At 39.3% G+C, this 25,919-nt stretch overlaps 1 protein-coding gene across 2 annotated transcripts in view; it reads left to right on the top strand.

The window, feature by feature from the left end:
* clstn2a (calsyntenin 2a) overlaps positions 1-25,919 on the top strand; it is a 139,482-nt gene that overhangs the window by 53,733 nt on the left and 59,830 nt on the right. For both annotated transcript variants that reach the window (XM_079347348.1, XM_079347347.1), the window contains exon 3: positions 9,705-9,827. In XM_079347348.1, coding sequence (XP_079203474.1) covers positions 9,705-9,827 — 123 coding nt within the window. The remainder of the gene's footprint in view (positions 1-9,704; positions 9,828-25,919) is intronic.

Raw genomic sequence — 25,919 nt, 5'->3', positions numbered from 1 at the left:
GAGTCGACGAAAGCGAGATGTGAGTCAGCGCCAAATGAGGATAAGAGGAGCAGCAACCACACACCTGTCTGCCAAAGTACAACTGCCATGACTGGAGGAGATCGACTGATTATATCTCTCTTCCAGCGTTCTGTCGTGAATGTCCAACTTAACTGGCAGTGCAGAAAGACTTTCAAAAGACTATTGTCAAATAATAAAGGACAAATCACCAATCCTGCTGTTTAGTGATACTATGGATGTTGCTTTAGCTAACATGTGTTCTACCTCTGAGCAGAGACTTTGAGGGTACTGTAAAAAGTGCTGCCAGTGATTTTTTTTTGTTTCTAATAAAAGAAAATGATAAGTGCTGGCTGAGCCTGCCAAGGTAGACGGTTGTACATTGGTCTTTGCTGATAAAAAGCAAAGGAAAGAAAAGAGGAGATAAAAGGTTCACAGATCTCCACTACCTGAACTCAAACTGGAACCAGTTATTGGAACTCATTCCCATGATCCCATCCAGTGGGACAAAAAGTAACAAGTGGATTCATTGCTTTATTCATTGTTTGGGCTTGGTTTATTTTGAAAAAGCTGGCTGCATTATGTCAATATTTGTGATTCACATATAATACGATGAGTGAAACCCCAGGAATACTTCATAATTACCGATAACTCTACGACATCATTAGAAAATTGTACAGGAGTGTCATACATTATTCATTCCTGAATTGATAGTTAGATGGATTTTACTGAACTTTTTAAACATGAAACAAAAAATACCAAATTACTTTTCTGAAGGACTGGTGTGAACACTTCACCTTGTTTTATCTTATGTGTTTGTTTTTCTTGTCCTTGGAGATACCACATGGGTGTTAAGAGTAATCCTCCCACTTTAAGTTGTGATTGAGTGGATGAGCTGTGGTTTATTTTCCAAATGATTTGTGGGATTATATTATATTATGCATTATCTAAAGTATAATACATCAGTGTTGGTTGTTTTGAGCCATAGTGCTTGTGCCATCATTTTATTGTGAGTGTGTTAAAAGGTATGGATGGGTATCAGTGATAATGATAATAATTATGATAAAGATGCCTGTGTTAAGTCATCCAATGGTTAAAATGAGTATCAACAAAGAGTGTTTTAAAGTTACTCATGCTTAAGTCATTGTCTGATCTTGTTACATGCACATAACAGTAGTTCCAGCTATTATGCACTGTTTGCATTTTATTTTCTTAACTCTGTAATCTGCATATTTTAACAGTGTGGCTTTTAAATGAAACCTTGATGCTGACAGTTAGAATAGGAAGTGCACAGTCCTTGCTGATGTGGAGTGATAATAGTATGTATTGTGTGTATGCATTGGGAAATTATATTGGGAAATGCAATGGACTGTTGACGGCAGTAAATAGATTTGCCAACATATTCTGAACTGGCATGTCCAATTTGCTGTTTTGTCACTTAGGTCTTCTGAGGTGCCATTTAATTTGTCCCCAGCTTTTAAGTCTGCCTAAAATGTCAATATTCTCCCTCCGTTACTACATTTTTTAAACTCTGCTTTACAAAACGTAGAGTAAAAAGCGTCACTGAATATATAATCAAATCTTGGCATTAACAAGAGGAGGAATCTGTCAGTTCAGCCAGAATTGACAGATCAATGTGGAATTTTTATTTGGACATGGAGCAGATTGCTGTGAAGTGATTTGAAATGCATGCAACAGGTAGATTCTTCATGACATGTGATCTTCACACGAGGCCCAAGCTCACAGAGTGGAACCATTTCTTATTCAATCCAGTCAGTCACACAATCATCCATCTCTCCTGCCTCCTGCTGCTTTCTGGTAATGGAGATATCACCTCCTCCCTCTTCTCTTCTCTCTCCTTGTTGTCCTTTTCCCTCCACTCCACCTCCACTTTCGCTCCTTTTCAAATCTGTCTGTTGTGGCTCTTTATCGGCCCACTCGGTGAAACTAATTGACAGTAAGCCAGCGCTAAGTGCACTCTGAATCTCCTTCTTTATTTTTTTTTTTGGACTGCCGAAACTAATCACAGCCATTGTTGGTTATCCAAGACACGCTCCCCCATTGTACTGTAAATCAGGGAATGATTCACAACGAGTATAAGTGGCATAAAAGAAAGAAAAACAAATAAGATTTATTATTGGACGAAATTCTGGGAGGCTGCTGAGTTTCTTTTAGCAACGCTCAATAATTCCTTACTGTGAACGTCAAGCTCTCTAAGGGCAACAATTGACATTTTGAGGCTCCCCGGGTGTCGTTCAGTTCTTGATTTGAAATGCCAAAGCGGGGTGGGGGGAAACATAATCAGGGAGTTAAACGATTTGGAATGTAGTTTTTAAGTGTAATGGTACTGATTATTTCTGTGCAAACTGCTGCTGATAAACATGGTGTTTCTGATCAATCGAGTGAGCAGACCTGCCGTCTGCTGTAAATGACATCAAAGCTCATGTCACTGTTTAATGCCAGCACGATGTTAGAATGATAATCTCTTTAAAGTGATCCTGCATATGAAAACAGATTCTATGGTTGGTGTTTGAAGGGATCTGGATTTGTAGTCCTGGGTCATATCATGCAATAGTGTTTCTGCTGGCATGGGCTCAACACAAGAAAAGAAAAATGGTGGAGATCAATGGAGGCAAGACCTCGTCACTGTAATTTAACACTGGAACTATCTGCTATCATCCAACGAAGACTTGATTAATTTCTTAGTCTTTCGCCCCATGTTCGGAGGCTACAGCTTCGTCAACAAATAGCCAATGGCTTCTTAGATTTAAAAAATAATAGTATCTATACCAAGCTGTTGAATGCCTTGTGTTTCTGTCCTTAAGTTCAAGTTAAATCTACGACCAGTTCAATTCAACTCAACTTTATCAGTCCTCTGTGTCAAAGGGACACAGAAAAATTAACGACAGTGCAAGGTAGAGTAATAACACGTAACGTTCTTGGGAATCGTAAATCCTAGCACATGATCTATAAACAAACAGCAGAGTGTGGAAGTCTTTTTCTCTGCTTTGGCTCACTTCAGAGTTGTTGTCATTTTCCATAACAACTCTACCCACTCACCCGTATTCTCCATAGGATTTAGCTGACTCTTCACATCCACCAGAATTAGGAACCTGCTGTGTTTCATCTCACACTCACGAGGAGATACATCACAACCACAGACCATTAACTTCCTGCCGTACATCTTTTCCTCTCTCTGTGATTATACGTATGTTTCTACCGCTTGTCTTCAGCACTCAACCCACCACGAGAATTTGCATTTGTTCTGAATAGATTCAAGCCAAAGCAGTCTAATCTGTAAACACATTCATTCATTGGCACAGTCTGTGCTCAGAGATAGCGAAATAACTCTGAAGTTACTTCTTTTCTGTCAATCTATAGATTGTTACATGTGCAAAATGTGTGATGCCAGTTAAACACAGTGATTACGTTTCTCTCTGCAGTAGGTTTAGACGCAGTCAACACCCCCACAGGAAAAAGGAAAGGAGGCTGCCATTTTTCCCAGAGCAATTAGCACACCCTACATATTTCATATTGTTGTTCAGACAGGAGATCGACCTTCGAAATGTTTTGATGAGATTGTGTGCAAAAGCCAAATAAAATAATAATCCCTGAAAACGAATTCTCTCCACAGTCTTGGTTGATGGAGATCAGAGTTTATAAGCCAGTTAATAAGTTAAGGAGAGAAAAAAAAAACAACACTTAAAAAATAACACGCAGCTCTGCCTGCAAATCTAACTGAACGAGAAGGAAGGTCTCTGGGAGAGAGCAAATGGGAATAATCATCTGCAACCTTGATCTGCTCAAAGTGCAGGACTAATACACAGCAGTCAATATGCCTAATTACTCTGTTCTCGCTAAAGGCATCTTATTTTTCAGCACTGAGACTGTTAAAGTCAGAGGATAGCTCACAGTACTCATTGACTTTATGTAAGGACTTTGTTCCTCTGTTCTCACTAGCATTACTGTTTGTGATTTTTAGTCGTCTACTGCTGTAGTTTCATCCCCTCTTGGTCATTTGCTGTAAATCATTTAAATGTTGTATTATATATGTCATGTGTCTTTGTGCTCGTCTCTAAACCCTCTGTTAAATGGGCTCTAAATGTTTTAAAATAACACATCATCTGGGAACGAAATCTCTATTTACACATTCTGTATATGAATACAGAATTTGTAGGCAAGTGTTCTGGTTTTCATTTAAGAGCAATTAAAATCATCCCCCAATGTTTTAGAGGTCTTTGGCTGCAGACAGACGAAAAGTGCGGGTAGAGAGAAAAGTGGTGGAATGCTCTCTCTTCTCGTGCAATCAGTGCCTTTCAATGATTTAGCCTTTATGTATCTCTATAAACCAGGGATGAGCATTTTTAGTACTTCTATATTCAAGTGCTCTCATTACCTTAGGAACCGGTTATCACTTCATTAGCGGGTTTTTTTTTACTTTAGAAAGAATGTCGGACATGGACTTCCATACTCGCTGCTCAAGCAACACATCTTTTGTCAACATTTTGAGTCAACATTTGCTTTAAACTGCCAATTATTCAGCATCGCATAAATTAGCAAGGCAGTGTTTATGAAAATTCACAATGAGACTCAGTTTTTTTTTTTTTTAATTTAGCCAATCTTATTTGAAAAAAAAAATGAAAGTAAGTAAGTTTGCATGTGAGATCAGGTGGTGAAATGTTGTGATTGGTTTTACTGCGAGCCAGTGGGAGTGGCTGAATCTGAAATGAAACAAGTAACAGTACTAACTGGAGAAGTAGATGTGAATGTTAAGGTCGTACTTATGGTGGACATTGATTGGTTGAGGGTTATACATTTACACCGACAGATCATGTCCTGCTGCCATGATGTTAGGCGATTTCAGACACAATAATGATATGTCTGCTCATGTGTCTGTTTTAACCCGAACCCTAACTGCTACTCATAATTTACTTTTTTAATAAGTGCCTGCCAGTTACATAGAAGGGTGAACCACTGTTATTCACTTTTTTGCCACAGAAGCAATTATCACCCCCTAACCGAACTCAATGGCTTTGAATCTGCAACTCACGTTAATTTATCAGCGTCATAAACACTTTCCCACGAGGACATGTCACTAGAAGAGACATGTCAGGAAAGAGATGAGTTCTTTTATCTGCCTCATTAGAAAAACACCAAGGATGTAAGATACTCTCTAATTTTGTGATGACTGTCATAAAACTTGGTCAGGGGAAGATCTCCTATTATATGTAGATGGGTGCTTCATGTACCCGTCCTCCTGGGATGGTGGACGGGACACCACCCTCTCATTCCCCTCCCACACAAATCTGTCACTAAATCTTTCACTGAAAAATATTTCCTGACTCTGGGCCATCACTGTCTGTCTCCATGGCAGTCACGTTTACTCTCGCCCTTTGACCTCTTGTCTTGACATTTGCCATGGAGTTCTGTCTGGGGTACCCAGCAAAGCCTTGGACAGGCTCCGATACAAAACTCAGCTGCCAGAGTCCTCTCAAGCACTAAGCCCTGGCAGCACGTCACCTTTTGCATCGTTCTGCCCTCTCTGTGTGTGTGTGTGTGTGTGTGTGTGTGTGTGTGTGTGTGTGTGTGTGTGTGTGTGTGTGTGTGTGTGTGTGTGTTTCTGTTGTTGCCTTTCTTAGACTTAGACTTAGACTTAGAATTCCTTTATTGTCATTCAGATTTGAACTTTGCAGTACAGATAAGAATGAAATTTCGTTGCATTAGCTCGATGTAGTGCAGGATAAAAGAGAGCAGAGAGTATTTACATAAAGAGTGTTGTATAATATACAAAATAAGGTGCAGAATGTTTGCATTTCTAAAGAAGGTGCAGATATAAATATAACATAAAAAAACAAGAGCTGTTGTAAGAGCTGTTTTCTTGTAAAATGTGTTTTATATGTTTTTTTACATTATTGATTCTAGTGGACAAAATTCCCCAAGGGAACATTAAAGTGTATGATGTCACATCGTCATCACTGTGTCCGAGCAGTTAGAGGTGGTCATCCTCATCTTGCTCCCTTACCATTTATGTTTCCTTATTATTGAGTCATCTTAATGAAGTTTTCATACATTTATTATCTTAAGCACACATCTCCCATCCTCCTCTCTAATTGTGTGTTATTCTGGTAAATGTATTTATTTACTTACTTACACTTCTTTGGAAAACCTATAAATTCTGTATAGAGAGTGTCTCATGTTATTTGTATGACGGGCAACAAGGTTTTCTTGAAACTCTTCACGCCACTTTAAGAGAAATAATATTATGCCCCTTTTCTTTTCATGTCCACCCTCATCGACCTCTTCCTTTTATCACCTGTTTAAAAAATACTTTCTCGCGAGTGTTTTTTTTCTTTTCTTGCCTTCCTATTGCTTATGGAAGGTCAACTCTTTTCCTCTTTAATAACATTGTTATCAATAAAGGCTGAATAGAATTTTATTTAACATGGCATAATTGATAAATGCATAACACAGTGCTGCAGTGACTCATAGAATATGAGCTTGGACTCAAATTAAATATAGATTATCAAGACGCTCTGTCCCCACAGTAATATGTTTTCATGAGCCTCAATCCCCGGAGAAAACACAAACAGATATCTGGAGTTCAATACCAGGATGGACAAGTTGTCAATCCTCTGCTGTAATGTTATTTACAGGAAAGCACTTTCTTGTTCCTGGATCGCTGTTTTTATATCACTGTCATATCAGATCTCATCCAGTGCTGTATTCTATCCACATTTCTACTACTAAGTGAATTAGTCCTCCATAATATGCAGTCTGATGCTCTAATGTTGTAATAATGGCTGCGGATGCTTCTCAGGAAATGGCCTGAGATGCCACGCACATCGCATTAAAGGAAGGACCGTGTGCAACAACAATGTTTTTGATATCCTGAAGCAGCATGATGACTCCATGGGTTGCAATGTTGCTCCATCAGTGGCTAAGTCGATCACATTGTTCAGAAAACTGAAATATTTAAATAGCAATCACTTGTACGGACTATTTTTTTTTTTTAAAACAGACATTCATGTTCCCCGTACGATGGTTCCAAAAAATGTTGACGTCCTCGGGTTTTTCCTGCAGCAGTAAAAGCAGATAAAGGTTTTCACTTAAGCGATCAAAATGATCACCATCAACTAAGCAGATGGGCACATAATCACATCCAATGATTTAAGAAACGTGTATCGTTTGGCTTTGGATTTCTCATCCACTATCTAACAAATTATTTTGACATTTTGTCACACGCAATATGTTCACAAGCAATATCCTTGAAAAAGCCTATGCTAATCTGTCCTGGCTGCACATGGTGCAAGTTTAGAGCATTGCTACGCCTGCTTAACATCAGAATATTAGCATAATGACATTAGCATTAAGCTCAAAGCAACGCTGCCTTACTTTAGCCCCATGGAGTGCCATGGATTGATTTAGTGTCTCTTCTTGCAGTTTCCGACATGATTTTAAGTTACAGTAGGATAACTCCTGAACTATTGTGTCATATATTTACTTGCAGGACAGACTGCTTCAGGCTCCATTTTTTTCTTCTCAGCAAATGCAAACTCTTCTCAAGTGTTTTTCTTGTATTCCGTTAGCTTAGTTCAAGTATGTGAATGATGAATACCTTGAAGGCATTGCTAATGGCTTTACAGTACTACATGTCATGAAAGCCATTTTGGAAATAGCCCCTTTCCAGGGTCTGATGTGTCCTCATTCTACAAAACAGCTCTGCTATTAGACTTCCTCTAAAGAAGCACAGCTCTGCTGCCTCCAACACCCAATTTGTTTGGGATAAATGTAAGACCTTGAGCCAGAAATTGAACCTGCCATCCATGAGTAAAGTGCTCTGGCTGTGGGCCACTGTTAGACTTAGTGAAGACATCTTTTACATGTAAATGAAATGCTGTAAGAGCATGATGGATTAAAATGTATTTACATTTGCAAGTGCAGGCACAGAGAAACGAAGACTCACTTTTATGAATCCCATTTTTACAGTCTGTTTTATGGTCACATAACGTCAGCGTCTCAGTCTAATAAGGTGCTGGTTTTGAAGAGTCTATTTGAAAGATTGATTCCGTTCATGTCCTGGTGCTTTTGAGTGGAACAGAAAGGCAAATCCAAGAGAGCATGAGTACTAGGTCTGAAGCTGCACCTAAAATCCACAATACACCAGTGTGTGTTACTGTGCTTTAATGCACTGATTTTCAACCATTTTAAATACTCCTGGGGTAAAGATACTTTAACACCACTCGAAAACAGACCATGTCTCTGTAGTTTCCAGCAGAGCAGAGTCCTGCTGTTTGCGGCAGTGCCTTCTTTCTCCTCTGCACAAGCATGAGATGAGACTCCAAGTATGAATAATGTCTTCCCTTGTGGCTCTCTTTCGCTCCCTATAATCCACTCTCTACTTTGGTCCCAGCAGGGCCACAGTTCCATCTAGATGGATCACTAGTCGTCGGTCTCTGTCTGTGAGTTGAAGGAGTGGAAGGCAAGTTTGAATGAGAAGTAATGAGCCTGCAGGATACGTATTGTCTAGTTAATTATATTTCATCCATGGCCGTTTTAAGTATTTAAAACTACTCTAATACAGTCATGTGAGGTATTTTGTATAAAGAGAATATATAAAACCCATTTTTAACCTTAAAACAAGTTGCTATGTTAATGTTCATTAGTTTCACTTTCTTTAAAGAGACTTGTTCCCGTTACACAGACCGAAGAGGCCTTTTCTTTCTCTTTCACTCTGACCCTGTTCTGTAAACTCAGAAAGCAGAGGGGGCAGAGGGAGAAAATGGAATAGTAGGACAAACGCACTGAAATTTGTCCAAACAGATGAGAAGCTGTTGAGAAGCTGTGAGAAGGTTTTAGGAACAGTTTGATGCATTTGAAATCACTGCCAGCTGGACATGTCGTCTGCTCATTGGCATGAGACAAAGCTTTCCTCTTCAGTGGATTGAAAGGTCAAGTCGACATCTGAGCTTCTTGCGAAGAGTGACACTTGTACACCAGGGAAATGAGTGTGTGTGTGTGTGTTGGGTTGGTGGGGGTAGGGTTTTTTTGAGGTACTGCCGTGAGGAAGTGGTACGACGTGTAATTTACAGTGTCTGTTGCCATGTGGTGTTGATCTTTGTTAATCTCCCGCTCATCCTGCTGAGTTTCAATCAGATTTGTTTCTAATTTCTTAGAAAAAAACGAGTGCGCTACTGAAAAAGGTTATGGGAGCAAGAGTTGAGTGTTGTGTCAGCTGAGATTACTGCTCAGAACTGTAATTAAAATAACTTCAGGAATTTTTAAGGCCAGTGGAAAATGTAGAGTTTTACAGCAGCAACTTGACAGCACCATGAATTTCCTCCCTCACTTTCGTTATCCCATCTTAAGGTATTGGAAGCGTGCTTGGTGTTCTTTCCAGAAAGGACCTGTTTCTGTCTGTTTTACTTGTTTTGGAGCCAACTTAGACACGCCACGGGCCAGGTAGAGGAGGTGGTGAAACATGTACCACACGTGACAAAATGAGCGCAACACAACATGCGGCACAGTAATTCTCAATGTTCCCTTTTTCATGATTGTTGATTCTGCTTGATTGTGTCAGTCCTTCAAAGAGACACAGCATATTCACATACGGATAGAAGCAACAAAAGCACGGTCGTATAATGTTTAATATGAACTAACCCTAACAGAAAAGCAGTTTAATTGAATGTTTTCTTCTTGTCTTTATACAGTGAATAAGCACAAGCCATGGATAGAGGCGTCTTACCACGGTGTGATTACAGAGAATATGGACACAGTGGTGCTGGACCCGCCGCTCGTAGCGCTGGACAAGGATGCCCCAGTACCCTATGCTGGTAGGAAAAAAAACACACACACACACACACACACACACACACACACACACACACACACACACACACACAGGCCTATGCAAGGATGCTTAAGAGCTGTGTGCAGGCAACTGTAGCAACTTCACACCAGCAGACAGAAACAGATGATCCAACAGTTCTCTGTGCTCGCTGTTCGTCATGGAGACTGAATTCCATTTATCACCCTTAGCAGTGTTAAACAAATGCTTTTCTCCTCTTTTATTAAACAGTACTTTCCTCTTGTTTATGTAAGACGAAAAAAAGTTTCTAAAACCTCAGCTCAACTCAACTTTACTTTTATAGCAGTTTACAACACAGTTGTTCCAAAGTGCTGAACAGCGCAGATACAAAGAGAAAAGAAAGCATTCGAAAGACACTGACAACAACAACATAACAAAAAAACAATTTGAGTCCACTGTAACACAATGCTAACAGAGAGATGGATTTATGGGTTATTGACAGTTAAAGGAAATTGACTATAAGTATGTTTTGAGGCGGGTTTTGAAACCATCAGTAGTGGGAGAGAGACGGATGATTGGCGGTGGGGAGTTTCATAGTTTTGATCCTTCAATAGAGAAAGCACGATCGCCATTGCACTTTGTCCTTGATGTGGGTATTGACAGAAGGTTTTGTGTAGACGACCTAAGATCTCTTACCAGCTGATATGGAGACAGGAGTTCTGAGAGGTAAGTGGGAGCAAGTCCATTGAAAGCCTTAAACACAATCAGAAGTATTTCAAAATCAATTCTTAGCTTGGAGGCAAGAACTGGAGTAATGTGATCTCTTCTCTACAGGAAGAACTTTTTTCTATAATGGATATACATCAACATGTTTTTTATACCTGCTCTTATAAATGTTATGATACATCATTGTTTAATCTATCTGTCCGAAAATATTACAGAGGTTATTGATAGTACACATTTGTGTGTATTCGTTCAGTTTGGGTACTTTGTGGAAAAGATTTTGATGTCAGCAGACTACAATCTATTCTGAGTATCTATGACTATACTCGGAGAAAGGTATATCATATGGAATCTCTCTGGAGCAAAATGTATTGACTCAGCGAGCAGTGTAATGAGTGATTCATCCAAATAGATGCTTGACATGATGCTTGACATGATGCTTGACATGATGCTTGATATGATTCTCCATGTATTAGTGGTATGATATCTAAAGTAGGAAGGAATTTATGACGTATGTTGTGAACTGTATTTAACGGATGCACAGAGATCATTAAATCTGTCTGTTCTACAGTTTGCACAAAGTCTCAGGGCCCAGTAGGACCATTGCACACCAGCGCTGTGTGTGATCGGACATAAATGCCTTTGCAAAAGGAGCGCACCGAAGAAACGTGCAATCCGTGAAAAAAGTTTAAAATGTAATGTTGGCGAAAAGAAGGAAATAGGACGACATAAATGTCAATGTTGCAGTTATTTAGAATGCAGAAGCTGTGAATGTTCAGTAATATTGGGTTAATCATTGTGTTTCTATTTGTTAAAAATTATTGAAGCAAAATGAAAACTGCATGCCATTTATTTTTTGGTCATTGAAACTTGTTGACGTGTGTGGGGGGAACAAAAGCGATCTTTACACTTTTTAAAAAAATTTTTTATTGTGCCTATGTCTCCTCCTAACTGCAGCCAGTTGTGCGTAACACTGGGCTCTTGGATTAGCACGTTCCTTTCAAAGGTGTTAAATTCAGACACTGCTCCTAATCACAGCAATTCTTCCCTGGCTTGGTAAATCACATTGCGCGTACTGACTTAACTTCTTTGCATTTTCTCCTCCCAGTATTTTATACACTGAGACAGAAGCGGCCCATATTGCCTATTCATTAAGGCAAACGTACTATTTGAACAATACGTGTTGTTTTGCTCATATGAAAGACGCAATCCTCACTGCACGCTGTTAGTAAATCAGATCACTTTTTTGCTGGTGGTATCAAGTTTGCACACATTTTAATACACGCACGCAAACATTTAGTAAATCAGGCCCCAAGTGTTCTCTGTCAGACCCCCAATTGGGTTATGCCGTCTTTTATCGTCCAGTCTGTTTTATAGATTCAGCATTAGGGAAATTTGGATATAATCGTTTCAATACACAATCAATCAATCTGTCAATCAAGGATAGACAGGTGACAGATTCAAGTTTATTGCATTTTTCTAAAGATGCATTCATTTCCCTAACCTTCTCAACTTTAAGCTTTTGAGTTTTAGATTCATGTTCTTTAATCCTCTGTATACAGAAATCTATTCACCTCTTCTAATTACAGCCATATGTCATCCTTTTATTTGCAGCCTATTATCCCATTTAACCTGAGGACCAACAATTCCTCTGTTATACAGAGTATCAGTATCAGTATCAGATCTCTTCACAGTAAATCCTAATCCTACTTTGCCCTAATATTCTAATCTTACTGTGTCTTTCCGATATAACACATTTCAAGCACTATTTTATATGATCATTTCCTATATAGTGCACTTTTTGTAACCCACAATGCATTGCGTAAAAGAGCATACAACCGATTTTCACCGATTGATTAAAGGATTTTCATTTATTGAGATTTTTTTTTTCCCATGTACTTCTCAAACCTGAGAATCTTAAACATCTAACATGCTCTGATCCAAGACACAGTGTCATTGATTAAACAATGATAGCATTCATAAATAGACCTCTAAGGCTTTAAAACTATGTAGAAAAGTACTGTAGACTGTCAGAGACAGACTAATCTGGGCTACATAGAGGTCTCAGTGCAGTGAGTTGTCTGGTTGTCACAGACCAGGTGCATATGTAACAATTAAAGTAGCATACATGCACACATTGTCTCCAGATGACTGTTTCATCTGTGGATTATGTTGTCTAACAAGAGCTGGAATCAGACAGTCGTCACACAGGTGAAGCAGCGCTGACAGCTACAGGAAGCAGAGCGACACAGAGCTGGTTTAATTGGACAAAGTATTTTGAGACTCAAAGGCAAACGAAGAGGCTTTTTGGCAGCTAACGCTTAACAGCTCATTATGGAGAAATGGCTCCTATTAATCCCAGCGCTGACAACCGTGAAAAAATGATACTCAGCTATTTTTCTTCATCTCTTTTCCCTTTTCCTGTGTGTGTGTGTGTGTGTGTGTGTGTGTGTGTGTGTGTGTGTGTGTGTGTGATTGTGTGTATCTGGGTAATGGCATAGCTTCAGCGTTGTGTTTTTCTCACTTCCATGTGAATTCTGTAAATAATGGCTATATACAGTATGCTGTAGCTGACCTTGAGGAGCACTAAAGAGCCCGGATCAATGTTAAAGCTTTTACCTAATCGTTTTCTGACATGGCTTTTAACAACATGGTCCAGCACATATACACAGCTCTTCTATACAACCTAAATGTAGATTTACTGCATGGAAGATTTCACTACCTTTTGGAAAACTTGAGGGTTAACATGTAATCATCAAAAGCACAAAAGAAGAATAATGGTACCTTGCACATTCTTTTTTAGAAAGTACAGTAATGTTTTTAAATAAAAAAAAAAAAAGAAGAAGTGGAGATCTTGAAGAAATTGTTCACACATTTCACCCTCAGTAAATCGTACGAAGCACAATTCACAGACATTTGCATTCATTTCCCAGTAACGAAATCTGTTAAACAGTACAGGTTTAATGGCACAGCCAAAGAGAAGAGGAAATGAATTGGATTATTTTCGTCAGTGATTAACGCTTGTTTTGTTGACTTGAGAAGGTCGTGCCGTGTGAAATATTGCCTGGGACAAAAGAAGCAGGGCCATGCTGGCTGCTGACTGGTGATATTTCTCTCCTTTTTTCCCCATTGCATGCAGCCTAATGAATGAAACCCACACAATCGCTACCAAGGAGACTGAAAAAATGGCCATCAAAAGAGCAGCTCTGTCCCAGTTTATCTCCCTTTGCGATTGTCTCCTAGTCCAGCTCTCACATACCCTCTCTGTCCTCTTCTAACTTTTCCCTCAAATCCTCATTTTAATCCGTCTCTCCTTTCTCCATTGAGCTCGTCATCTGTTCTTTTTCAATCCTTTGTCTTCGTCTTGATCTTGACTCTTTGCTCCCAGCAAGCCGATATACAGACAGTCTGTTATGCACCACAGAAGCTCTCATCAATCCTGGTTTTGTTTTACTGCAGAAAGGAGCAGGCCATCCTCCTGGCTCCACATTAATTACAGTGTGGGAACAGAAAGCACGATTGTTAAGTACCTGCCTGTTTTCTCTATCTCGTACTCTTCTTCCATCGAGCCATCCATCACCATTTCTTCTCCTCTGGATGCCTCCATGTGGTCTTTACTGGAGTGTAGGAGCTGAGCCTTTTCGACAAGCTAAACTCTTGCTTGAAGGTAGCATAGCTTGCTCTTCACGATCACTCATTCCATCTACATACAAAAACAAAACACAAACCACCACGATCACTTCTTGAGACCACAAGTTTTTCAGTGTAAACATATTCTAAAATGTTACGGCCATAAATTTACAAAGTATTGTCTATTTGTGGAAAACACTGGTTTAAGTTCTTGCAAAAACACAATAAAGTAGGGAGGGCCTTTTTTTGTCAGAAAGCTTCCAGTGAATTCTGTGTTATTCTTCTCAAATTGGAAATGCTGACATATTTATATTACAATTAAAACGTTACAGTTAGTTTTATACAATGTATATTCTGTCTTTGACTCCCAAGAGAAGTTGAATTTGTATAATGGTGGTCAGTAGTAAAGCAGATTCAGTTGGCTTCAAATGACAGGAAAGTGAGCTGTCTTTAACCTTGACAAACACATTTTAAACATTGTTCCCTAATGACATCAGACCAATATACTCCACCTCATCTTTTCTTCTTGCTAAACCTCACCTTTTTATCCTTAATTTTCCTCCTTTCTCTCCTGTGCTCCTGCATTTCACTTTGATGCAAGCTACCCACAGTGGGCCTAACTTTAATATTATATGCTGAAACAGGCATCCTGGAGATACATTTTTATAACTCCATGACATGATGGCATCTTCTCTCCTCCTTCGAAGCAAAGGTGTATGTGTGGGCGGTGGAGTGCATGTGCTGATGGAGCGTTCTCAATCAAATTAGCATGAGGAATGGTGGTGGTGGACTCTTGGTGCTACGATGTAGGAAGGGAGTTTAATTTGCTTATACTTTATCTCTAGGCCACAGTCAACAGGCACGGATTCTCTCCATTCATCACAGTACCGGAATAATGTGCCGTGCGGTACATTGTTCACTCTGCAGAACTCACACAGGCTGAAGGTACAGAAATGATTTTTGAGGTAGAGGAAAAAAGGGAAAATGGAGAGCTCAGAGAAAAACTGAGGAGAATGGTGGACAATGAAAATGGGAGTAAGATCAGCATGAGTAGGTGCCCACAAAAAAACATGTTTGATTAGTCCTGTTGGATGGTTAAGGTTGTGTGTGTATGAACTTTGGTGTGTTTCTCCTTGAAGTTGTCGAACTACATTTCCCATAATTCTGCCTTTATTACAAAACAGGTTTCTTTAACTTTTTTAGCGTGTAATTCTAAAGGTTATTAACAACCGTTTAGCTCATCATCAGCCTTCTAAGTATCATTCAACTTAGCTCCTTTTAATTCATCAGTAATATTTCTACAGTGGATGTATTGTGTTTAGATCCACCATCTGTCCAGTAACACTTTGATAACTTTGATCCTAGACTTTATAAAACATGGACGTAGTCTCACTGACATCACCCATTGATTTCTAAAGAGTTGTTATGACGCTCCCTGTGTGAAAAAGCAGCTCCATCATTCGTTCAAATAAGGCATGCCAAAGGTGCATTGTCTAAAATAGGTGAACCAGACTCAAATTGCTCAGCGTGAACTGAAAACTGTATTTATAATGTTTAGTTTGATAATTTGACAATGAATGATTCGATTGGTTGTTGTTGTGATCCCTGGAAACCCCAATCCACAAAAGGCTTCCAACTATGTTATTTCTGATCTCATGTTCATAATATCAACTCTCTAAAAGTGTTAAGAGATAAATTAGCTTGTGGAGATTTTGTCATTTCAGCTTCTGGAACTCTTCTGACATTGGATGTAAAGTGAGCAGGGTTAGTTCTAAGATTTATAATGTAAAAAAGAAAAATCCAACAAATAATAAAATATACAGGCTGGGGCGGCTGTGGCAGCGAATTGTCAGATGTGTCCTTGGGCAAGACACTTAACCCCGAATTGCTCCCTCTGCTCTGCGGGGTGTATGCAGGGTGTCGCTGCTCCTGTGGTCGACCGCTTGGTGCGTGAATTGTCCAACGGGGAGTTTCGGGAAGAAGAAAAAAAATGCCCCATTCAATTGCAACAAAACTCCTCTGCTGCTACGGCTCAGTCTTCATGAGTCTGAGCCAACTCCTCACTGCGTCGCCTTTTGTGTTTAATTAGCTAACTACATACTGCCTGTAATTTATCTGTTTATCTATCTTCTCATATCTATCTGATCTCTTTCCCGTCTCTCTCCCTCTTCTCTTTGCTCCTTCATGCTTGTGTGTGTTGTTCCTGGCTGCACATCCACTGATAAAGCTGACAGCGTGTCATGCGGTGGCTTTGGATACAGAGAGCTGTGTTTTGATTAGACGTGGTGGGGTCCTGAAAATGCACTCCCACATATGCTGCGCTCATTCTCCCCCCCAATACTGTTTACCAGTTTTGGCTCGGAATACTTTAAGGCTTGGCCAAATGGCTTCGTCTAACATCAGAGGCAGTGTACTGCCTCCCTCTGTCCCCTGAAAGCGAACAGATCAGTGAGTCGCACGGCTCCTCTGGTCACTCGTTGTGTTTCATTTTGGTTTCTATTCAGTCCAACACTGCAGAACCTCTGATTTCTGATATCAGTATTTTCTTTGTGTGGATGATTTTGAACGATGGAGAAAGCTCCGTAAGCATGGAACCAATGAAATTTGATTGACACATGTCGATTAAAATTTGAGCTGCCACGCCCGCACACTCCTGAGAAATGATCTAAGCTGCAAAAAAAAAGCTGTCTTTGATCAAGGTTTTCTAACAGGATTGAATTTTTATTTTCACCCAGATTTTGGGAGATGCTTAATGATGCATTACATTTTGATACATAGAGATTTTTAATATTTCAAGTCAGGGTTCCAGGGGTTTCGGTGTTATAAACTGCTCTGATGGGTTGACGTTTGATTATAGCTTTCAAATTCACATAGCTTTCATTTATTTTGTTTCTTTACTTTAAGCCGTTGGTTCTCCACCTAAAATTAGACATGCATATCTTTATATCATGATAAAACGTACTGAATAGTTTGTACAAAGGTTTTGTGTTAAAAACACCAGTGGAGATATCCTCTGCTGTGATTTTACCAATGAAACAGTTCAAATTGAATGTTAATTTTGAGCTACATGTATGTGGGTCCTTTTCTGAGATACAAGTGGGAGGTGGCTACAAAGGAAAAAAAGGTTGCGCTGTGCATGTTGCAGGTTTGAGACGCCTTTGCTAAGTGCTCATACTTCAGATGTCTTAGTTATGACTTGAAATATCAGGTTGAAATTCTTGCACATTCTATGGGGCAGAATTGTACACAGACAATAGAAATATTGATTTTAATCTCTACATTTTGTGGATGTTAATCTGCTAATTTGCTGATTTATGTCATTTTGGCTTGTAAAAGTCTTGTTTTTTTTTGTGTTAAACATTGTTCTGCTGTCTTGGCGAAGTCTCCCCTGGAAATATAGATTATATATATAGATCTATTTGGAGATAATCCTGGTAAAAGTGGGAGTTAAAATGAATTTAATTTTTGTCAGCATCAATCATCTGAGTTGTACAAAGCCCACAGTCAAAATCCATATTTTTCTCTTAGAGTGTTGTGGAAAACATCAACCTTATTATCATAACTTCAAAGCCTTTGGTGAGTAGTTTTTTTTTTTTTTTCCAGAATGAAAAAGTGTGATTTGAATGATGTAAGTCTGCATCATTTACAACATCTGACTAGTTAATGAGTCATAATGATGGATGGTAAAATGAGTGAGACATTTTAGTATTCCTATAGTTCTGTCAAGAACGATCACATCAGTGTTTGCAAGTTGTTGCAATAAAACAAAAAAAGAGAACTTGTTTTGATGCCTACTCAGCCCATAATTACACATCAAGTGACAGGTCCTCATTGCTGCATGAGGCCCTTTTGTATACAATGCTACCATGACAATAGTAGCCTTCATGTTCAGTAGATGGCAAATGTTTTGCTCAGGAGAAGCAGTGTTCAAATCTCAAAATGACGAGACCAGAGAAGGGAAAATAGGAATGAATACATAAGAGACACTTTTACATGATTGTATTAAAGTACAGTACTTCCACAGAGTTGTTCATCTTCAGAAAATAACAGTATCACTTTGCTAAATCCCAACCTACCTGAATGAAACTGCACCAAGGTGACAAAAGCAGAGGTGCTAATTAAACAGTAGGAGCCAACAAAGCAGCAGCTATGACCCACTTCAAAGGATGTGAGGCAAAAGAGAAAAATAAAAGTGGAGGTCGGGAGGGAGGGAGGACATGAAAGAGGGAGACAAAGGTAGAACTGTGAAATATTGTGTGAACGTGAGAGAATGAGAGAGAATAAGAGAGACTAGAAAGGGATGATGTGACGGATCATCAAAGGATAAGTGAGGGCATTGTGACAGTGTGATCAAACCACACAGGTTTTTGTCCGTCGCCCTGCTTCTCCACTGAGAAAAGAGAAAATGTATCACTTTGTCTGCCTCTCTCTGCCTCTTCCCCTCCCTTTCTATCTCTCTCTGTCTTTCTCCTTTTCTTTTTTTTTTCTTGCTCTGTCCTTGTTGCCCTTGAGCAGCTGCTAAATATCTGCAGCAGTTGCTCAGTGGTGAGGGAACAGTGAAACAGGTCTGAAGCATGAAACAGATGCAAAACATCAAAGATTCAGAAAGCTCTATAGAGGACTGACACCGGGCTGCAAATCGAGTCTCTCTCTCTCGCTGTCTGCCAACAGCTTTAGTAGACCATCATGAACATCATACGTTAGTCTGTTGTCTGTATTGTACGATGACCCCTGATTAAAATGATAAAGCCTAATATGTTGTTATTTGAGTTATCGAAGGAAAAATAATCCAAATACCAGCCAAAAAATTCTGAAAGAAGAATGCATATCATAATAACAATCGACAAGGAACACAACAGCATAGACTAATGAACAGAACATCATCTCTGCAGTAGTCAAAACATCATTAATTAAAAAAAGTGTCAGCTTAAACGAGTCATCAAAATGCTCAACACCTTTTTCTAAGATAGACATTAAAGCAACAATATGTTACTTGCCGACCTTAAAATAGTTTCAAAGGGGATCTAATGTTACAACATTGAAAAGGAAGAATTGCGTCTATCTGATGTGCACAGATTGCCATGGTCGCATGTTTATAGCACCGCGGTTCTACAATGGTTAATGTTCAGCGACAGAAGAGAACAGTGACAGAGGAAGCTAAGCATGGAAAAAAAAGAGAGTGACAAGCAAGAAGCAGAGTGTACATCCATCCCTGCAGATATTCTTCATATTTTTCATCATTGTCTGGAAAGACATCTAAATCAAGTCATTTCTCAGGCATTCATACAAATACCTAAAGAAATCCACTTACGCCAAAAGTTGTCTCTACAACAGGCTGTAGATGCCAGCAGAGCCATTTCCTCAAAATCTGGTAACATTATCAGTCGACATCTTTGGCTTCTGACAACACCATCCCTCTGCTTGTCAACAAAAGCACATTGTGATAGTGAGCCACAACAGCACTGTGTATTTTACGAATCGTACAAATCGTACCCAACAAAATTCCAACATAACATTACCCTTATTATAATGCATGTTTCGTTGTTTAACACCTTCCAGGCTTTCAGCCTTTCAATAATAGTAATACAACTCCTTTAAAATGTTTAACTGGCCCAAGCACACACACTCATTGGTTCACTGTGTTTTGGAGGCATAGTACAAGTTTGTCCGAACAAGCCTTCCTCTTTAAACTGGATCTTGCTCTTATTTGCTTCAGTTGCTGTCAGGGTGTGTGTATTGATGTCACCTCATTGCCTGAGGACATGAGGTTCAGTCCTACAACTCAACAGCCAGACCTCAGTTTTTTTCTCCCAACAGGAGAAATACTTCTCCCCTTTTTTTTCTCCCTGTCAGTCCACCCAGCCCTTTTTTTTATACTTCCCCCTCATCCTGACTGCACTCTACTCTACTGCTCTTTTCCTAACTCAGAAGATCCACATTTGAACTTCGCAGGCTTTTTCCAGACAACCAAATAAATTATGCTTGTCACATTTGATTGATTCTGCTCTAACATGACCTTATATCTGATCAGCATGTTGGCCCCTTTCCTAAAACAGAGAAGGACTGACATCACCATTATAGCCCCGTTTCCACACAGCAGTCCGGTATGGATCAGTACAATACAGTCTGCATGGTGTGCTTCGTTTCGGTAAAGCCCCTGATACGTTAACCTGGTGACTTCAGGTTAATGTATGTCCTGTGAGTGTGTGGATTCAAATGTAGGTTAAAGATGAGTGAGCCCATATTTAGTTTGACGGCTGCACTTTCTATTTGAAACTCTTTGTAGATGTGGTAATTTAGTGTAGGTTTGGATTTTTTTAATGTGCATACATCGTTGGGGTTAACTTTTAAAATAAAACAAACATGTCTAATCACCGCTCAAGTCAAAGTATCCAATCCTCTCAGGCTTGATCAGAATAATCCAAAAATGGAGTTGCATATCGTATCGTATAGACTAGAATGAACTGCAGTGTATTTCATCTGAAAAAAATGTATCCCCTGTCTGTGATTGTATTTGTTGTTATTGAGTTAGTTAGTGATGTGATTCTGTCCTTGGTAACAACTAAAAGGCCATTTAAACACTGAAGAAACACTGTGCAATGACAGTTTTTACTGACTCATCAATATGTGGGTTTGTGGCTCCAGTCTCCACAACATGTTTGACTCTTAGTTGATGTTTGTGTGTGGGTGAAACTGTGTTTACCTGAGTATGTACAGTCCTGTACCCAATTAATAAATATTTATTGTAGCTTGTTGTCAACAGGTTCTAATTGATTACTCTCACCGAAGTCCTTCTGAAACCTATCTCCAATTGTAGTATCAGATATTTTTACCTGTTTTTTTCTATTTAATCATTTAAAAAGGCAGATAGTTGGTTTAATGGTGACAGTAAATGAGTGTTGTTATTCCGACATTGTGACGAAGAGGAAGATTTTCTCACTGTGACAATAAAACACACATTTTAAAGTTTTCTTTTAATTTGATGACAATTATGTATTAATTTTCTACCCAATTAAACCCACATCTAATGAATTGTTAAATAGTAAATTAAGCCGTTCCATTTTCTGAAAAGAGAACAGTCTGGTAAAACATGTTTTTTTTTAAACACGGTGATGAATGGGAAATCCATTTATATGATAGTAATCATCGTTCCTGTGCACTGTTGAGCCAAGCTAATTGGATCCATATGAGATGTTCGGAGTAATTACATGCCCAGTAATGCTCCACTGGAGCTCTGTCATCGATGAATTGTCAAGTTCCTTACAACGTCAAACCACCTTGTACCCTCAGATTGATTTAGTGGACCAAGTCCTTTCCCTTATTAACCTAATACAGTTTTTTTCTATTATGCACTGGCTCTGTCTTTTGTTTGTCCACGCCATGGGAAAACCATGGTTTTCAAATTTTTGATTGAATTTCTTTTTTTTTTTTGGCTGCTTTTTTACTCAATCAAAGCTTGTTGTTTTTTTTAGATGCATAAGTGAAATGGAAATGTTGGCTGGTTTGTGACAAGCACACCCCCCCTCTATGACAAAGGTGCTGGATCTGTGACTCCCCTAAGAAAAGGTGTTGAGACCTGTTGTAATGCATAACCTATATACCAGGGAAAGTAGTAATTATTGATGTGAACGCTGCCCGCGCCAACAAAAAAAAATGCTTTGGGGTCCAAACAATTTCAGTGTGGTCCACTTATGTTCAATTTGAACAATTGGTTGGCAGGAAAACAAGTTGACTCGCAATGTGCCCTTTAAGTCACTGCTGTTGTGCTTTTTAAAGGTTTATTTGTCGCTTTTTAATGCCTTTATTTAGAGACAAGACAGTGAGAGAGAGAGGGGACAGACGTGGAGAAAAAAGCCATAGGTCAGATTCAAACCTTGTCCAACCACCTGGAGGATTCTGGCGCATGCACCAACTTATGGGTAGCATGCACCAACTAGGCGGTCACCAGTGCCTTACCAACAGGACCAACAGCGTAAACTAAACTTTTTAGAACCTAAACAGCTCTTAAGTTTATTATAATTCACAAGGTTTTCCAGGGAGATAATTACACCTCCTCTTCTGAATGCAGTTTCCTTTTTGGATGCACATTAGTGGACATAAATAATAAGCAGGTGTGAGCTAAGCTGCTGCTAGCTTTTTTTGTATGAGCTTGGCTTGTTTTTTAGGCTAGGTGGTTTTCAAAGAGGTTACCAAAAGAAGAAAAATGATTGAAGATATAAAAAAGATGATGTAACACTCTTTGACCGACTTGTTTACTTGTTAAATTGAATAATCATTTCATAACAGCACTGACAAAAGCTTAATTAGCTAGCTAGCTCCACCTCATCAATCCACCAGAAACGGTTCTCAGTCTGGAGCTCAACAGTTGACAGCTCTGTCAGCATAGGAGGACATTTTCTATTCAAATTGGACTGTGGGAGTTTTATAACATAATAAACTCTAAGAAAGTAAAAAAAGTGACAGCTGTTGCTCTTTCTTAACAGCCTAAAAAAAGTGTGAATTTAATGTAAAATTGACATTTTCTTTTCCATAAAAAGTAAGGAAAGTAGAAACACTTTTTAAAAAAAGTGTAATTTAATGGTTGACCTTTACTTATTGCATCCCAGATTCAATATTTTGTTTCCATGAAGTTTCTTCTAACCTGCACTGTGACTTATTGTGGCCATAGCAGAGAGGGGATGGTCAGTCAGTTCTTGTGTACCAGCTCAGCGTTTCCACTCTTTTGTGAAAATGATGGCTGACAGAAGCAGCTCCTGAAGAGAAGCGCATTGACCCATGTTGGTGATGTGAGCTGGAATGACTTAATGAAATGTGCAGTGAATGGCAGCTGAAAACGAATCCAGTAATTCTCTGTGTTCTCTCGTTCCTGCTCTCACCCTCTCTGACAGTGGTTTGACAAGGCTTCGGTATCCTGACAGGCCAATTAGACAGCAATTTGCATATCTTCCTCGCTCCATTTGCCTTGTTCATGTGAGCATAAAATAGGATAATCTGGCTTTGGACCTGTGTATGACATCAGAGTGTCACTGACTGACTTCATCCTCAACCATGTGTGACCCATACACCTTTCTAAGTTAACCTCGTCTTTCCTTCATTGTAACTGACTCTTTTACATTTCAGTTTATCTTAGCCTCAGTGCTAACCTTGTAGCTTCCTCTCTTCTCTCATCATTGTAGTCATTCAAATTAAAACAGTAAACAGCACAGGGAAACTCCCTCAATTACTATCAGAAGAGGTCATTGTCTCCTGGAAATCCTTCACTAACAATTCACGATATGGCTTTAGTTTCAGTCCATCTTCTGATTCAGACGACACAAACTAAATGAATTCACAATGCCTCAACATGTAATGTCAAGAGGGTTTTAATGCAGACATTTCAGTATTCAAGTAGAACTCGAACAAAGGACAAAAAGGGACTCAGTAAAAAAATAACAAATTCCATCTGAACTGAGTAAAACAGGTATTTGATCTACATCTTCAGATGCCAATCTCTGGTTTTGACACTGGATCAAAGACAGTAAAAAAAAAGAAAAGGAAAAAAAAGAGTCATATGATGGATGTTGCAGCTTTTAGGCAAGGTCATAGAGAAAAACTGTCTTTTTATTCGATGATGCTTCATCCTGAGAGACCTTCAGAGTAGCATCTGTGTTGGAGAGAGAGAGGGAAAAGATAAGAGACACTGAAGGGTCACATAGGGAATAATAAGTGGAGGAGAAATAACAGGATCGTTTACTTTGTGATCATCTAAATGAGTAACTGATTAATAGTCTAAGCCCTAATATTATTTTAAATTATTAACCCAACAACTTTCTTTCCCTACATGTGCTATGGTCAGTGGGTTGGGTTTAACATGGGGATGGGAGTGGGGCTGTCTCACCCTACTATTGTTTATATGCAGTCAAAAATGAGAACAACAGTCCGGGTTGTAACGCTGAAAACTCACTTAAACCAAAAGGTACATTTCATTGCACCTTTTTTGAGGTTATTTTCCCTCACACAACGAAACCAGCAGGTCTACTTTTCTTGACTGTAGCCTGTGATCATCATACATCACTCCAACAAGGCACTGCCGATGAAGCAGATACCTGCTGCCTTTAGATGCCTTTATAGAGATTCACCTAATTGAAGGAGAGGCAATCGGCAGAGACTGCTCACTGTGGTGGATTACAGAGAAAAAACTAAATCTTCAGTCTACTTCACTCGCATCCATGGCATCTCCAAAACAATCTTTATTTCCTGTCTGATCACGTGTTAGCTGGATGAAGAATGGAGTGAAACCAGAAAACTGACATCATCATAATGAAAGGGTCATACGGGTGAGCCTGTTTAAGTTAAAGTGACCCAGATAACATGGAACACAAACGCACCAGCTGGCTGTAAACCTGGTGAAAACATTGACTCTTAGCTTAGATTGGGCTGGATCGGTATCACTGCACCCTGGTATATTCGTCTCCCCCTACTGGGGTAAACAGGAGTCACCTACTGTACCACATACTGTGCCAAACCAGCGCCTCATTGCACCAGAGAAATAAGCCAGTTTGTTGTAGCAGTGTGATAATGTGTCCCATTATACATACTGATATATATTATGTGTTTAATTTGGGCAAAAATGTAATACTAGTGTTTTCTTTATTGGATGCAGCACTCAAGCTATCCAGTGTGACCCAGCCACTTATGAATTAAGATTATTACTGAATATTATACTTAATATTCAATTAGAAAATACATACATCTCACGATACTTAGAGAAATGATGACAAAGTATTGTACAGTATTTTCCCCCTTCTTTCAATCTTCCTCTTCCTTCTCTATAAGCCTATCATTTCATCATTTTGAATAAATATGTGTTTCTCCTCAAAGAGCAGCTGTGTTTTGTTTTTTTACCGCACATAATTTTTCTTCCAATGTTTTTTGGTCTTTGAAAGCATGTCAGCTATACAGCTCTTCAAAAGTCCCCCTGTTTACTGCTCGTCAGCTCGGTTGCTTGCTGTTCAGTAAATTAGATTTCATCCTCGTGGTCCAATCTTCTTCTAATTAAGTGCCTTAAACACACAAACACACACATAACTTTACGGCGGTGTGTGTGTATGTGTGTGTATGTCTTTGTGTGTGTACTGGACATGGGTCTCCAGGGTCAATTATGGCACTGTAACAATTGTAATTGGCTAATTTTCAGCCCATTACCCTATTTTATGTCTCATGCAGCAGGTTGTAATTTAGTGGAGGAGTGATGGCCGGTCTGGCTCAGGTTGATAGATGATAGTTGGCGTTAGAAAAGGGGAGCGCGGTCATTAATAGTGTGGAGGAATGAGCTGTCATATAAGGAGGCCCACACTCAGGGACAGAGGGGAGGATGAGGCTGCCCTTGATGATAGATCGAGGCATTGTTTTTTTAAGATGAATTTTCACATCGATGGATTAAAAACTCTGCAAAATATTCAGAAATTAATCAACAAACATTTGTAGATATCTCAGGGAGCATTATGCTGACATTTTCCCTGCATGGGAATGTTACTTAAATGTCTTCTCGAGTTAATTTTTGCAGAACGTATCTGCATTACTTTTTCCATGTACTTTGCTCGGCATCATTCCTCCACACAGTGCAGAGCTAAGATCAGCTGAGTGGTCCCGCAGGATCTGACAGCCTTGCAAGTGAAATGCGATTTGTATGCTTTTTACCTGCCACTCTGTCCTCTCCCAGCAAGCCGGACAAAAAAAGGAGGAGCGCTCACTTTCCCAAAAAGTGCCAGAACGTGTGAAAGGC

The sequence above is a fragment of the Symphodus melops genome (genome assembly GCF_947650265.1).
Source record: "Symphodus melops genome assembly, chromosome: 7".
Lineage (NCBI taxonomy): Eukaryota > Metazoa > Chordata > Actinopteri > Labriformes > Labridae > Symphodus > Symphodus melops.
This window is presented reverse-complemented; position numbering and strand designations above follow the sequence as displayed.